General features: G+C 35.6%; 1 protein-coding gene across 6 annotated transcripts in view; it reads left to right on the top strand.

The window, feature by feature from the left end:
* Positions 1–15,654, top strand: part of WWP1 (WW domain containing E3 ubiquitin protein ligase 1) — a 144,929-nt gene that overhangs the window by 56,365 nt on the left and 72,910 nt on the right. For all 6 annotated transcript variants that reach the window (XM_023726105.1, XM_023726106.1, XM_023726108.1 and 3 more), the window contains 2 exons: positions 4,763–4,901; positions 5,416–5,540. In XM_023726105.1, coding sequence (XP_023581873.1) covers positions 4,763–4,901; positions 5,416–5,540 — 264 coding nt within the window. The remainder of the gene's footprint in view (positions 1–4,762; positions 4,902–5,415; positions 5,541–15,654) is intronic.

Raw genomic sequence — 15,654 nt, 5'->3', positions numbered from 1 at the left:
TATTGTGGAGCTGTCTGTCTCTCTTTTCAGTGCTGTTAGAGTTTTTTTTTGTATTTTGGAGTCTTGTCATTGAGTGCGTAAATATTTATTATAGTTATGTACTTCTGGTGTGTTGACCCTTTAATCATTATATAGTTTCCTTCCTTATCCTTTGTGGTGGATTTTACTTTAAAGTCTGTTTTGTCAGAGATTAATATTGCCACTCCTGCTCTTTTTCAGTGTTGTTTACTTGCTGTATTTTTTCCGTCCTTTGAGTTGTAGTTTGTTTGTGTCTTTAAGTCTAAGGTGTGTCTCTTGTAGGCAGCGTATAGACGGGTCGTGTTTTTTAATCCAGTCTGCCACTCTTGTCTCTTTACTGATGCATTTAGTCCATTTACATTCAGCATAATTATTGATAAGTATGAGTTTAGTGCTGTTATTTTGATGTCTTTTTTTGTGTGTTATTTACAGTTTCTTTGTTCCACTTAATTTTCTGTTCTGAGTTCTTTTTCGTTATGTGTTTTCTTTTCATCTTTTTCATTGTTGTTGATTTTGTGTTGATGAGTCTTTATGTTTTTCTAGTTTTTTATTTTGACTTGTAGGATAGTTAGTTTCCATTGTGGTTACCTTAATATTTATCCCTATTTTTCTAAGTTTATACCAGTCTCTTATTTCTTTATATTGCCTTGACTTCCTCTCCATATGAAAAATCTATGTCTACATTTTTTAAGTCTCTCTTTTTGTTTTAATGTTGTCATCTTTTACATATTGATATCTGTTTCCCTATTTTCAGTGTTTTAGCTTTGATTTACTTTCGTGACTTCCCTATGTGGGTTGATATCTGGTTGCTCTGTCCTGTGTTCTTGTCTTAGGTTATTATCTGATGTTACTGATTTTCTAACTGGAGGGCTCCCTTTAGTATTTCTTGTAATTTTGGTTTGGTTTTTGCAAATTCCCTCAACTTCTGTTTATGTGGAAATGCCCTGTTTTCGCCATCATATTTGAGAGACAATTTTGCTGGATATATAATTCTTGGCTGGCAGTTTTTTTCCTTCAAGCTTTAATATATGTCATCCATTCATTGCCTTCTTGTCTGCATGGTTTCTGCTGAGTAGTCCGGGCTTATTCTTACTGACTCTCCTTTGTTGATGACTTTTCGTTTATCCCTAGCAGCTCTTAAAATTCTCTCTTTATCTTTGGTTTTGGCAAGTTTGATTATAATAAGTCTTGATGACTTTCTTTTGGGATCTACCTTATGTGGGGTTCGATGAGCATCTTTGATAGATATCTTGTCATCTCTCACGATGTCAGGGAAGTTTTCTGCCAACAAATCTTCAATGGTTCTCTCTGTATTTTCTGTTATCCCCTGGTCTGGTACTCCAGTCACTCATAGGTTTTTCCTCTTGATAGAGTCCCACGTAATTCTTAGAGTTTCTTCATTTTTTTAATCCTATTATCTGATTTTTCCTCAAATAAGTTGATGTCAAGTACTTTATCTTCAGTCTCATAATTCTAACTTCCATTGCTTCAAGTCTGCTTCTGTGACTTTGTATTGAGTTGTCTAATTCTGAAATTTTATTATTAATCTTCTGAATTTCTGATTGCCGTCTCTCTATGGATTCTTGCATCCTATTAAATTCGTCATTATGCTCTTCTCTAATCTTTTGAATTTCCTCTATTGTGTGTTCTGCATTTTGCTTAATTTTCTTCCTAATTTCATGAAGAGTTCTATATATTAATCTTGTGTTTTGCCTCCAGTAATTCCAAGAAATTTTCCTCCTCTGGAAAATTCCTAGATTCTTTATTTTTGGAGCTTCCTGAAGCCATCATGAATTGCCTCTTCATATGATTTGATACTGACTGTTGTCTCCGAGTCATCAATAAGTTATTATATTTATTTATTTTATGTTTGCTTACTGTGTTGTAGCTTCTTGTTTCATTTTGATATGCCCAAATAGCCTGTTTGTATGAGCTGGTTTGATTATTGGCACCTTTGAAGCTCTGATGCACTGTCACCAGGTGGTTAGATCTGTTACTAGGTATGTGAGCTCAGGAGTCCATCCACTCCTCCTGTATAGATTCAGGTCAGGTGCCCAGGTAGATAGTTACCAAGTGTGTGGTGTAGGCTCTCACAGTCCTAGACAGGCATGGGTGATTGGTGTAGGCACAGGCATCAGGCTGCCGCAGGGGGACATGCTGTAAATAAGGCCTGGGGCTGACGGCCACCACCGAGTTTCCAGGAGGAAAGCGTGCCCCTGTTCCCTAGAGCGCGTAGGTGGGTGGACTGTGAGCACGTAATGCTGTTGGCTGTAAGGATTGAGGGTCATCTCTTATTCAGGGCCCCTATTGCAGGTGGCTAGGTGGTGTATGTGTAGCCACCAGTCCTCAGGCCCCTGATGTGGGTAGGTGAAGACCCTGCTTAATGGGCAGAGCAGTGTCAAATATCAAGAACCTGCCACTTCACAGCTGAAACAGTTGAAGTTAGAGTTCCAGTATATACCCTGTTGCACTGCAGTAATGAGGGCCTACGCTGTTGAGATGGGCCCACACAAGTCTATGCCGGGGGAAAGGAATTGAAAGTCTGTGGATCTCTTATGCCTGTGCCTAGGCAAAAGAGCTGTGCCTGCCTTGGTTTCCTGGCTTAGGGGAGCCAGCAGTTTATTTTTTCCCATTTGTTAATTTGTTCATTCTCCAAGCAGGGATAATGGCTCCGGGCGTGTGACAGATCCTAATTCTGGCCCAGGGAACTCGGCAATTGCTGAAGCTGGTCCAGGACCCAGTACAGAGCAGGGAGCAGGGAGGTAAATGGAAGAGAGGTTTTTCCCTAAGGAGGGTGTTTTTGCTCCATGCGGTAAGCCATACCTAAGTAATCTTTGCCAAAGAGGGCTGCTTCTCACTGGTTCTGGGTGGCCATGTAGACTCTCTGGCGCTGGGTCTTTCCTGGTGTGGACAACGCACCTCCCGAGCACCGCTGCTTGCCTGCCTCACCACTCACCCACGAGCTGCTCAGGCCTAAAGGGCTCAGGCTCTTGCTGGGTCAGGTCTGGCAACTCCTCGCTGCTTCCAAACCATCTCTCCCTCCCCCTGCCACTCAGTCTGGTTCCTCAAGTCTGGCTTGATGTTCAGGGCTCCCAGACTTCCATATATAATCAGATCATTTGTTTTTTTGGGTCTTTGTTGTAAGAGGGTCCACTGGAAGCATCTGACTACCCCGCCATCCTGGCCCCTCCTCTGCCCCATAGAGTTTTCTAGGCTGTAATCTTTTCGGGAGCAGATTGCCAGGTTTTTCTCCCATGGAGCTGCTGGGGGTGTTCAAACTGCCAACCTTTCAGTTAGAACTGAGTGCTTAACCGTTGCACCACCAGGACAGTGTGCAAGATATATAAAAGGATAAGACTTGAGGTTGAAAAACTAATGTTCTGTTCTATGCATATTTAGCATTTTTTAGCTATTGTGTCAACTAGTACCTTAGTCGCTTCATTTAAACTGAAATTTTTAAATCACGTGGATCTTATTTTTTTATGAATGATGTGAATTATGAATCTAACCTTATTCTTTTCAAATTTTTCACTATCACATACAGAATAATCCATTGTTCTTGTTGATTTGAAATGCCACCATTATTACATCCTAACATCATTTTATAATACTTAAAATGTATATGCATATATATATGTAGAGAGAGAGGAATAAATGTGCTCTCATTAGTCTGCATTTTAAAATTTGCCAGTATTTTTATTTGTAAAAGCAAATACTTTAATATTTTTTTGAAACCAAGTTTCCACATACTTCATTAAAAAAAAGTAATATAATTTCAGAGAGGTAAGTTCTGATTACTACATGGCAGGGATGTTAATAGATGTGTTGAATTTGAAGACATTTACTTTTCTCTTGATCCTTGATTCAGTTCAGCATTAAATTCAAATGGTTGCCGAGGATGTAGAGAAATTTACAACCTTTATATACCACTGGTGGGAATGTAAAATCGTACAGCCATTTAGGAAGATTGTCTGGCAGTTTCTCGAGAGAGTTAGCACGTGACCCAGCAATTACACTCCTCAGTATACCCCCAAGAGAAATGAAAACACATGTCTGCATAAAAACTTACACATGAATGTTCATAGCAGCATTATGCATAATAGCCCAAAAGTGGAAACAACTCAAATGTTCATCGTCTGATGAATGGATAAATAAAATGTAGTATATCCGTACAATGGATTATTATTTGGCAATGAAAAGGGATGAACTACTTAAACATGCTAAAACAGGGTTGAATCTCGAAAACATTGTGCTGAGTGAAACAAAGTAGTCACAAAGACCACGTATTTTGTAATTTCGTTTATATGAAATGTCCCCCATAAAAAAATCTATAGAGACAGAAGGTAGATTAGCGTGGTTGTCTAGATCTGGGAGTAATGGGGATTGACTGCCGAGTTATAAGTGTTTCTTTTTTGGAATGATGAAAATGTTTTAAATTTGATTGTGGTAATAGTTGCACAACTCTGTGAACATACTAAAAAGCATTGTATTGTATGGTTTAAAAGATGAATTGTCTGTAATATGGTATATGAGTTATATCCAACTAAAGCTATTATCAAAAAAAAATCAAATGATTCTCAGGCATTATCAATAGGCCTTTTGTATTGTTTCTTCATCCTACCAGTGAAAAAACTTCGAATTACACAAGAAGCACAGTTCCCTTTTTACTGATTTTTTTTTGTTTTGTACGTTATATTACTTTCTGGCTACATACAATTACTAGTGATTATCATGTTTCTGTTAGTTTCTAGTGCCAAATTAAAAAGAAAAAAGAACTGGTTTGCAACAGCAGTATATACAGAAGTAGCCGTAGATGGAGAAATTAAGAAAACAGCAAAATCCAGTAGTTCTTCTAATCCAAAATGGGATGAACAGCTAACCGTGTAAGTGTGAATTGAAAATCTTCTAACGGGAGTATGCTCCTTGGAATGTGTTTTTATGAATCCTTGCCTTTTGCTTTTTAAACGAATTATTTAGCCATATCCTCTCTTACTCTCTTGGTATAGAAGTAAACATGGCAAAAATTCAGTCATCCTTAATTTTGGTATTTTGAAGTAAATGCTATAAATTTATGTACAGTAAAAGTATTATAACTAATGCATCAATTGTCTTAAATCTTTAGAAATTTGTTCAAAGAGAAATAGTGTTACTGTAAAGTCTCAGTAAGACTCAGTGTACTGCTAGTGTTTTAGTTTGCTTATTACAAAAATTTTTTATCTAGTTATTAAAGTCCTGATGTACTTGAAAGTAAATATTGTTTACATGCAATATTTTTTTCTTAAGTAAATTGAATTTCTGTCTTTTTAAAAATTATTGAAGTAAATTATGTAATAGGAATTCTCACTCTGAGTAATGGTTAGTGTACTCCTGTGTTTTCTGTATAATTTTATGTTACAGAAATGTGACCCCACAGTCTACATTGGAATTTCGAGTCTGGAGTCATCACACTTTAAAAGCAGATGCTATGTTGGGAAGAGCAACAGTAGATTTGAAACAAGCTCTGTTAAAACACAATAGAAAATGTAAGTTTTTTGTTCTAACTCTCTTTGTTACTTTAAGAGCTTATTCTAAGACACTTTGAAATTATCCTGAAGTACAAAAGCAGAATAACAGTTTTGTATTCATAATGGAAAACTTTGTTTACTGCCTGTGATTGCTGTAAGGCCTGTGACATTCCATAAAATAGGAAATATTTACGCTGGCCTTTCTATATCTCACAGATTTACAAAATGATCTCATTCATCCTCAAGTACCCTGTTATCAGTGATTTATTATCCTCTTATTATTATATACTTTAAAACTTCTAAATACAATCATTTTCTGAGTCTACTTTGTTTTTCAGCTAGTAACAATTTTGTTTGTATAAAATAAATTATAACCCTTGAATTTTCTTTTTTCGTTATACAATTAATTTTGTTATAGAAAATATGGAGAATATAGAAAACCACAAAAAGGAATATAAAAATTATTTGTAATTCTTCTGTCCAGAGATAACCTTTCTTAATAATTTGTCTCTGTCTTTGTCTTTTTCTTGTGCATAAACACAAATACATATTTTTTGTACTTCTTGGCATCTACTGATGCATCCCTTGCTTTTTTTTCATTTAACAATATAATGTGAACATCGTGTTTCCATGACATTAAATTCTTTTAGCCTAGGGATTCGTAAAGTAGAATAATACCTGTTGCTGTTAAGTTCATTCCATCTCATAGCGACCCTATAGTACAGAGTAGTACTGCCCCATGGGGTTCCTAAGGAGCAGCTGGTGGATTTGAACTGCCAGCCTTCTGGTTAGCAGTCAAGCTCTTAACCACTGCACCACCAGGGCTAGGCATCAATTATTTGTAAACCTCCAGTCATTGTATTCAAAGATTTGGGAGTATGTACATAATGTTTGTGATTCTGGGGAGAGGGCTCATAGCTTTTATCAAATTCTGAAAATGTGTGATCTAAAGAAAGTGAAAAACCAGTTTTCTAGTTTATAATTTTTAATGGCTACAAAATGTTTTTCACGCCCTGTTTTTTTTGTAACTAATCTTCTATTGTTCCACATTTTATCAGTTTCTCTTAGTTCGCTGAAACTAATGCTGTAATGAAAGCCATCGTTCAGATGTGTCTTTGTGCACATCTTACTGTTTTCTTAGAGCTTTTGTCATTAATTACTAGAAGTAGGTTTACTGGGTTAGGCTTAAAATGCTAATGCTTAAAAATAATAGATTGATTTTTTTTTTTATTTTCATGTCTCCATTTAATGAAAAAGAAAATTCACATGTAAAAATCTGATTTTGAGCAGTTAATACATTGATAATGTTTTTTTGGATGTAAGGAGTGATTAGTCAAGAAAATATAAAGCCATACTCATTTTTATGTGTTCTGATTTCTAAAAAAATATTCCCTTGAAGCATTGAAATTTTGATTCTCTATATACCGTGTTTTATTTTTATTTTTGGTTGTACAATTTGTCATGGTTACAGACAAGTAGTAGGCTTTGTAAGCATATATTACATTGCCAAGTGTTAGGATGGAGGCTGGATTTATAGTTTTTTTCCCTAGCTATATGACATTATTGATATAAATATATACCTCAGTTAACCCATATTCTTTCAGAATTGAGTGTTTGGTTTTACCTATTTGTATATTTCTTCACTGAACTGTGCATTTGTATGGGACCTCTTTTTTAGTACAGATGATTATTTCTCATATTCTTGTAGCCCAGAGATAAAAACAGCTAACATTTTGGTGAATTTTGACTCTGTGTATGTGTATAACAATTGGGATCATATTCAGTTTTGTATTCTGCTTTGTTTTCTTAAATGTTATATGATGTGCTTTTTCCTATATAATTCAGTGATACTCTTCAAAAGTTGATTTTAGTAGTTCCATAATAGTTTATCACATATTATAATTTATTTTACTACACTCCCATTGTTGGGCATTTAGATTATTTCCAATTACATTAGATTAGACCGTACTGAACCTGCATATAAAGATTATATTTATCTGCCAAAATGATTTTCATTATAATTGTATGTAATGTGATGAAACTTCAAACACTTTGAAATGAAACCCTCTAAATTGTATAAAGTTAAAATTATCTTTTATGATTTAATCAAGCAGAATAGACTCAGAGGGAAATAAAATTTTATTAACAGTCATGCAGTGAGTGAGTAGATGGCCTCAGAAATTGTAGTAGTAGCATCCAGCACACACTAGGTAGGCATTCAGTAAATTTGTTTGAATAATTTAAAGGTGAATAAATTCATTTCAGAAATTAAACCTTTTAGTAAAGTCATGTGCTTTAAAAGATAGAAGAAACCTTTGGGAATTATCTAGTCCCAGCCATTCGTTTTATTGATAAAATAACTTAATCTTTACTCCAGAGTATACAAGTAATTGCAAGGTTGTGACTAGAACACAGGTTTTCTGATTCTTCTTCTTCTTGTTAGTTGCTGTGGATTTGATTCCAACTCATGACGACCCCAAGTGTGCAGAGTAGAACTGCACTCCATGGGGTTTTCAAGGCTGTGATTTCTTGGAAGCAGATTGCCAAGCCTGTCTTCTGAGGCGCCTCCGGGTAGTTTGAACAGCCAAAGTTTTGGCCAGTAGTCGAAGCACTTAACCATTTGCATCACCCAGGAACTCAGCTGATTCTTAGCTGCCTAATTTTGATTAGAAGCATTAGAAGGTTAATACGGTACTGGACAACCTTGAAGCAATTTAAAAATACATTACAATTTTTTTTTATAATTTATTTTTTGTTGTTATTGCGAATATACACAGCAGAACATACCCCAACAATTTCTACATGTACAATTCAGTGACATTGACTGCATTCTTCAAGTCGTATGACCATTCTCACTCTCCTTTTCTGAGTTATTCATCCCCCATTAACATAAGCTCACTGCCCTCTAACCTTTCAAGTTACTATTGTCAGTTTGATCCCATATAGATAGATCTTAAAAGAGCACAATGCTCAAGACAGGCATTCTTTACTAGTTAAGCTAAACTATTGGTTGGTTTTAAGAAAACTTCTGGAGATATTTTTGGTTTGAGGTTTAAAGATTATCTTAGGGCAGTAGTTTCAGGGGTTCTTCCAGCCTCCATGGCTTCAGAAAGTATGGATTCCATGAAAATTTTAAAATCTGTTCTGTATTTTCCCCCTTCTGATTAGAATTCTTCTATAGAATCTTTGATCAAAAAATGCATTTACAATTGATGATAATATTCTTGGTTGCCTTTGATTTAATCTCCTTAGTACTTGGATTCTAGATTTCAGTTAGACATCAGTTGAATGAGCTCTCATTAAATTTTGGGGGTGTTTTGGTATTTAACCTTTAAAAATTAGCAAACAAAAAATCTGCTTAATGACAAAACTGGTAACCCAACAAAAACATGACAGCCCAGTGATGGAATATTTGGTACTGAAAATTTTACCTGTCCCCACCCTCAAATCAGGAATTACTGGTCTAGTGGGGAATGGTTAATCATAAAAAGTAGTTTTCCTGAGGTGTATTGGATCCAGAAAAAGTTTAATAATTAGCACCTTAAATGAATAGAATCTGTTTACTTGTATAAAAGGCTACAGTGGAAGAGCATTCTGGAGTGAATATGTCTTTTTTCCTTGCCTATTTGCAGAGATTAGATTTTTCAGAGGATGAAATGGGGGAGGAATTTCCTAAAGGGAAAAAAAGTAGATTGAGTTTTTAGGTCTCATGACAAAGAAGAGGTCAGCACTGCACACTGATCTGTCTCTTAAGGAGGAGCCCTGGATCTAGCAGGCTTGGAAAGTTCAAGCATGTTTCTAATAAGACACTTAAAAAGTTTATGATATCAATGGTAGATGGGATAAGGTCCTTGAAGGCAGATTACAATATGGAAGAGGGAACTGGAAACAGAAGAAATATTTGTGGGGGTCATGATATTCTAGGGTAATTTTAAAGGGTGAAAAGTTTAGTCATAGTAGGAAAGTTATTGTAGGAATTTGAGATGACATTTATAAAAACTCTGAACCACAAACAAAATGGAATTAATGAGCAGCTTGAATAGACTTATTCATCTGTTGTTTCATTTGCTCCCACTGCAAACAGCCAAAGATTAAGAATATTTTTTTAGCAGACTGACTTGATTATTGATCAGATTAGTAAGAGAAACTTATTCTGCATTAAGATTTCATTTGATTATTCATGTAGAATCCCAATATATAAAGCACGCAGTAGTATTGAACCACACAAACATGCACATACTCAGATGCATCCACACTTTTTGTCCCGACAGTCCCTGAACTAACTTTTGTGAAACCCTGTTCCTCAAACCAGTTTGAAGATGCACTTGGCTAGGAGATCAAATCCAACTCCTGGTTGGACTTCAGAGCATTCATTCAGTTTCTCTAATTTTTTGCTTATATCTTGGTACTCTGACCTCTCCTATCCAGGCTAGTCCTCTCATTTTTTTCTGAATACGCTTTGCTTATTCTCCTTTTTTGAAAGCACTTCTCTGTCACTAGTCACTTCCTTGGTATTTTCAATAGTTATATGTTAACATATGGAGTTATTGGAGTCCTGGTGATGCTGCTAACCAAAAGGTCAGCAGTTCAAATCCACCAGCTGCTCCTTGGAAACCCTATGGAGCAGTTCTTCTCTGTCCTCTAGGGTCGCTATGGAGTTATTATGGATAATGGTATGGATAGTACATCTAAGTTAATTTCCTCCTATTGCTAGCCAGTTTTTTTAATGAATGAATTTGGTCCATTAGCATGTAATGGTAAACTTAGCTAGCAGCACCCCCTCCCCCCTTTTTTTGTCTTGCCAATGATGCAGGCTCTGTAGTGGAATCATTGTTTTTGTCTAAGGGCTATTGGAATGTAACCTTATCCTTCAGTATAAACTTACTTAAACCCACCTTGAAAACCCTATAGAGCACGGCTCTGCTCTTGACACATATGAGGTTGCTGTGAGTTGGAGTCAGCTCAGTGGCAACTGTTTTTTTTAAACCCCCTTTAAATCCTTTTTGGAACTAGGTAAAGGTCTAATAAATAATTACACAAATAAAAGCAAAAAACAAACTAATTGTAATTACTGTCTATAATGAAGAAACTTTGAATCTTGTTTATCTTTTGTTGTTTCTTCTGGCACCCTTATTAATATAATCATAAATGATCTCTTTTTCTAGGTATATCACATTTGTCATGTGTTTACTTAGTCTGTGTTTTGGTTTTGATTATATAGTTTGTAAGTCATTTCTTTGCTGCTTCTAGTGCTCTTTTTAAGTTTTCAAGTTTACCATTATATTTCTAGTTTTAAAAAGTCATCATTCCTTTTATAATACCTCTTATGGTTTTATTTAAAGAATCTTCATAGCATATATTAACCCATAATTCTTGTTTTATTTGCCTAAGATTTTAAAAGTTTTCCCATTTAACTTAAGGATTTATTATTTTGACCTCTGTAGTCTTTTAAATCAGACTTGAGTTGCTTTTTAACTTTATTTTTCCATTTACTATCAGCCAGTAAGGGTTATCTTCTCATTTCTTGTATTTATGATTTTTAAAAAAACGGATCGCTTCATTGTTTTGATATATTTGGTTCAAAGCTTTCTGTCTTCTCAGAAGTTACATAGTTTACCTTTTACATGCTCTGATAACTTAAGAAAAGTTAGAAGTTCTTAAAATTAATTTTTTTACTTTCTTAGATCTAGGGCTTTTCTTCATTCAGTAAAAAACATATAAAACATACAAAGAATCCACAGTTTGAGCACCCCTACTTCCACCATGATAAGAATACAGTCTTCCATTCCAAAATGGATTTTGCCGTTGTCACGGTCATTGCCCCTTTTCCAGTGTATGAGGTTAATTTCTTCCTTTGCTCAAAGTTCTGACATTTTCTTCTTATACGTTCATGCTTTTTACCTATCCCTTCTGATGTTTTAGGGATAAGGGTAGGGGAATAATTTATTTGAATCAATGATACTTCTGTCTTTGAAGATTTTCATTTCTTCAGCTTTAATGTTCCAATGAGTGGTTGCAACCATCCACAGCATTGAGTAAATCCCACAGCTCACCCAGATAAAATAACCTGTCATTTTTCTAGTAAAAATCCAACTGCAGTTTACAAGGGGAATTCTTTCACTTCATGTTTTAAGTCTTGATGAGCCTTCAATCCTTGTAATGAGACTAGTTGGATTGTGCCCAGAGTTATTGCTCATGCAGTCCCCTAATGCATCTTCTCAGACTTTGTGGATTTAAGCCATCATTTACACCTCAGTTAACCTTCAGTTATGTGTTCAGATCACTTGAACGCCATTCTAAATTACGGAAGTTATTTAATTGGCTCTGCAGAGATGTGTGGTATTTTTAGCTTTCTTTTCTTTATGCCACTAGCATTGGATACATTTAAACCACTGGTATCTGAGATATATTTCTCCCTATCAGCCTGAGTATTTCTTAAATTACAAGGGAAAAACCCTGTATACCCATGGGAAAAGTGCAAGAGTTGTGTGGCTAAAATCCATGTTGGAATGCATACAGAATTTCACTTTGTATTTCAATTTTGAGACTGACAGAACTACTTTAAACACTCCAGAGAAATGTCAAATGGCTAACATTCAAACACTGGGCGTTATGTCCAAAGTGATTCACAATAAACAGTTTTCTGTTTATAATGAGAATCAGGAATCAGAGAACCTGGTTATTCTTTGGATTGTCACTTCAAGTTGTGTAACCTTGTGTACTCATTTCATTTCTAAAATTCTGTTATTCTCAGATTTATGTGTATGGTAGCCAGCTTCCAAAATGGTCCCCAGTGACTCCTGCCTTCTGGTGTTTGGTGTAGTCCCCTTCCACACTGAGTCAGGGATGGTCTGTGTGATCAATAGAATATGGCAGAAGTGATAGTATGTGGCTTCCATATTAGGTCATAAAAAGTATTTCACCTTTTTCCTTGATGGCTTAGATTAGTCACGCTGCAGAAAATAGGCCACCATTTAAAGACATTCAGGAAGCCCCATAGAGAGTCCCAGATGGAGAGGAACTGAGGACTCCTCTCAGCAGCCAGCATCAGTTTGCCAGCCATGTGTATGAGCCCCCTTTTAAGCAGATTCTCCAGCCCCTTCCAAGTTCTCTACCCACAGAAACTATGAGCAATAATAGTTGTTACTTAAAGTGATAAAATTTTAGGATAATTTGTTATTCAGCGATACGTAATTAATACAGTGTAACAAGTTTTTAAAAACAGCTTCAGAATGTGAATCTGAGCTAAATATAAATATGTGAAACCCCTTAAAAACCATGATTTTCAAAGATCTTTTGCTTTATTTGGACACAGGAAGGATATGTCCTCGATAAATCCTTGACTATAGGATAAATTATCTAGTTATATATCTAGCTGTTCATTGACTCCTCTGTTTTCACTGTCAGATTGTTCTGTTGCCCTGCTTAAGCTAAGGAATAACATCTAAGAGGTAGGAAAAATCAGCTTCTGCCCTACTAGTATGAGTTCCCTAAGGATACAACTATCTTAATCATTTATTTAAAAATGTTTATTAAGCACCTATCTCTGTCAGATACTGAGGATACATCACTGATTTATATAGGCTAGATATCTTCTGTTGGAGACTTTAGCTTAATTGGGGAAGTGGACAATAAATAATTCAGGTGGCGGTAAGTCCAGTAAGTTGGTCAAAGGATAAGCAGAGTAATGGCAAGGAGTTCTACTTTGGGTTGGTCAGGGTTTATCCTGCTTCCCTAGGGTACAATACCTGACACACTTAGGCACTTGAATATTGAATGAATGAATATGTCTGAGTTTGTCTGTTTTTACTGTGATAGAATAATACCCCCCCACCCCTTACCTTCTCACACATATACATGTAGATGGGAATTAATGTATGTGATAATCTTCCTAGTTTTCTGGTTAAAAAATATTATACCTCAGACTTCATGTTCAGAATTCTGGAAGACTAGATGCTGTGAACACTTCCCATGCAGGACACATAGATCCTGGTTACAACAAGGGTTGCGGCATTGTTGATTTTGTAAAGAGGTGAAGATGGTCTCCGAGGACCCCCTTCTTCAAAAAAAAACAAACACAAAGAAAACAGCATGAACTGGGGTTAGATAGTGGGCAGTGCTGATAGCAGCTTTCAGGATACTGTGTTTGTCTAACAGTTAGATTGGACTCTTCTGTAGAGTCTAGACTCTTGAGGGCCCTCAAACCATTGGCAGAAGCAGAATCAAAAGCAAAGCTTGACTGTAATAAAAATCTAGAGATTTCCCTTAGATTAATATCAGAGAACTAACTCATCATCAAAGATTGTAAATTATAAGAACATAAGGAAACAAGCATCATAAGCAGGGGTTGGCAAACTTTTCCTATAAAGAGCTAGATAGTAAATATTTAGGCTTTATAGTGCATACAGTCTCTGTAACAACTATTCACCTGCCACTGTAGTGTGAAGGTGGCCATAGAAGTATATAAATGAATGAGCGTGGCTGTATTCCAGTAAAATTTTATATTTACAAAAATAGGCAACAGGCTATATTTGGCCTGCAGACTATAGTTTGCTGACCCATGAAATAGTAGAGTAGAGGAGATAAGATTATAAATTTTTGAACACTGATGAAAAACATGAACCCACAGATTCATCATATCCTGAGTGAGATAATAAACAGCAAGTTATGCCTACACACATCATAGTGAAACGCATAACACAGAAGATCTTGAAAGCAGCCATATACAAAAATAGATCCAACTATAAAAGTGTAGTAATTAGAAACATAGTATTAGTAGTAATAGGAAAAGATAGTGAAATATCTTCATAGAATTAAGAGAAGACTGTCAATGTAAAATTGCGTGCCCAATAAAACTATCAAGGACAAAAATACAAACACAGATAAAAACAAAAAAGAGAATTTACCACCAAGAGACCTGCTGTGAAGGATTATTCTTTAGGAATAAGGAAAATGGCCCCAGATGGTGAGAGATACAAGAATAATTGACAAGCAATTAAAAAATGATAGCCACGTATGTAAATCCAAACAGACGTTGTATAAAATAATAATGACAATCTTTAAGGGAAGATAGTGGCTCTGTGGGAGAGAAGACCTGATAATCTGCTCCTATAATGATTACAGCCTATAAAACCCTATCGGTTGCTTGTACTCTGTCACATGGGGTCACTATGAGTCAGAATTGACTTGACGACACCTAACAACAACAACAACAGCATCTATGTAGCATGTGAGTTGGGAGAGAGGTGACTGAAATTCAAATGTTCTAAATTCTTGTGTAGCTTGTTTATGGGTGGGTAGGGGAAGGACAATATTGTTTTATATGAAGTTAAATATGTGTGACAAAATTTTCAGAGAAACCATGAAAATATAAACAGTGATGTTTAAATTTCAAGCTAGTATTAAAAAAAGGGAAAGTGAGAAAGTCTTTTTAAAAAAAAAACAAGAAAGGAGATAAATGAAACATTGGGACGAAAATGAATTAAATAGCATCAAAAATGATAAACCAGTTACCAACAATTGCAGTAAATGTAAACCAACTAAACTGGTCAATTAAAAGACACTAATTGTCAGATTGGATTCTTTAAAAATTTAGCTACATGTTGTAGCTACAAGAATCATCCCTAAAGGCTTAGAACACAGAAAGATTGGAAGTACACAAAAGTTGGAATAGCTTTACTAAACAAAGTAGAATTAAAGATCAGCATTTAAGAAAGTTCACTACCAGGAAGATACAAGAATTCTGAACTTAGGTGCATTAAGGAAAAATAACATCAAAACATATTTAGTAAGAAAAGAAAGTGTAAGGAGAGATTGAAAAATTGGCCATGATAATAAGAATTTTCTCAGTTATTGATAAGGGATAGCTTAAGATTCGAATGTAACTTGATATAATGGACCTAAATAGAACTCTGCCCCCAGTGATTAGAGAATACTTGTTCTTTTCTTGGAGTCCCTGGGTGGTGCAAATGGTTAAGCACTGGACTGTTAAAGGTTAGTGGTTCAAACTTAACCCAGAGATGCCTCAGAAATCAGGCCTGGTGATCTGCTTCCAGAAGGTCACAGCCTTGAAAGCCTTATAGAGTACAGTTCTACTCAGCAAACATTGGGTCCCCATGAATTGGAATTGACT

The sequence above is a fragment of the Trichechus manatus genome, unplaced genomic scaffold (assembly GCF_000243295.1).
Source record: "Trichechus manatus latirostris isolate Lorelei unplaced genomic scaffold, TriManLat1.0 scaffold00009, whole genome shotgun sequence".
Lineage (NCBI taxonomy): Eukaryota > Metazoa > Chordata > Mammalia > Sirenia > Trichechidae > Trichechus > Trichechus manatus.
Note: the sequence above shows the minus strand (reverse complement) of the source record. Positions and strands in the feature narration are given on the sequence as shown.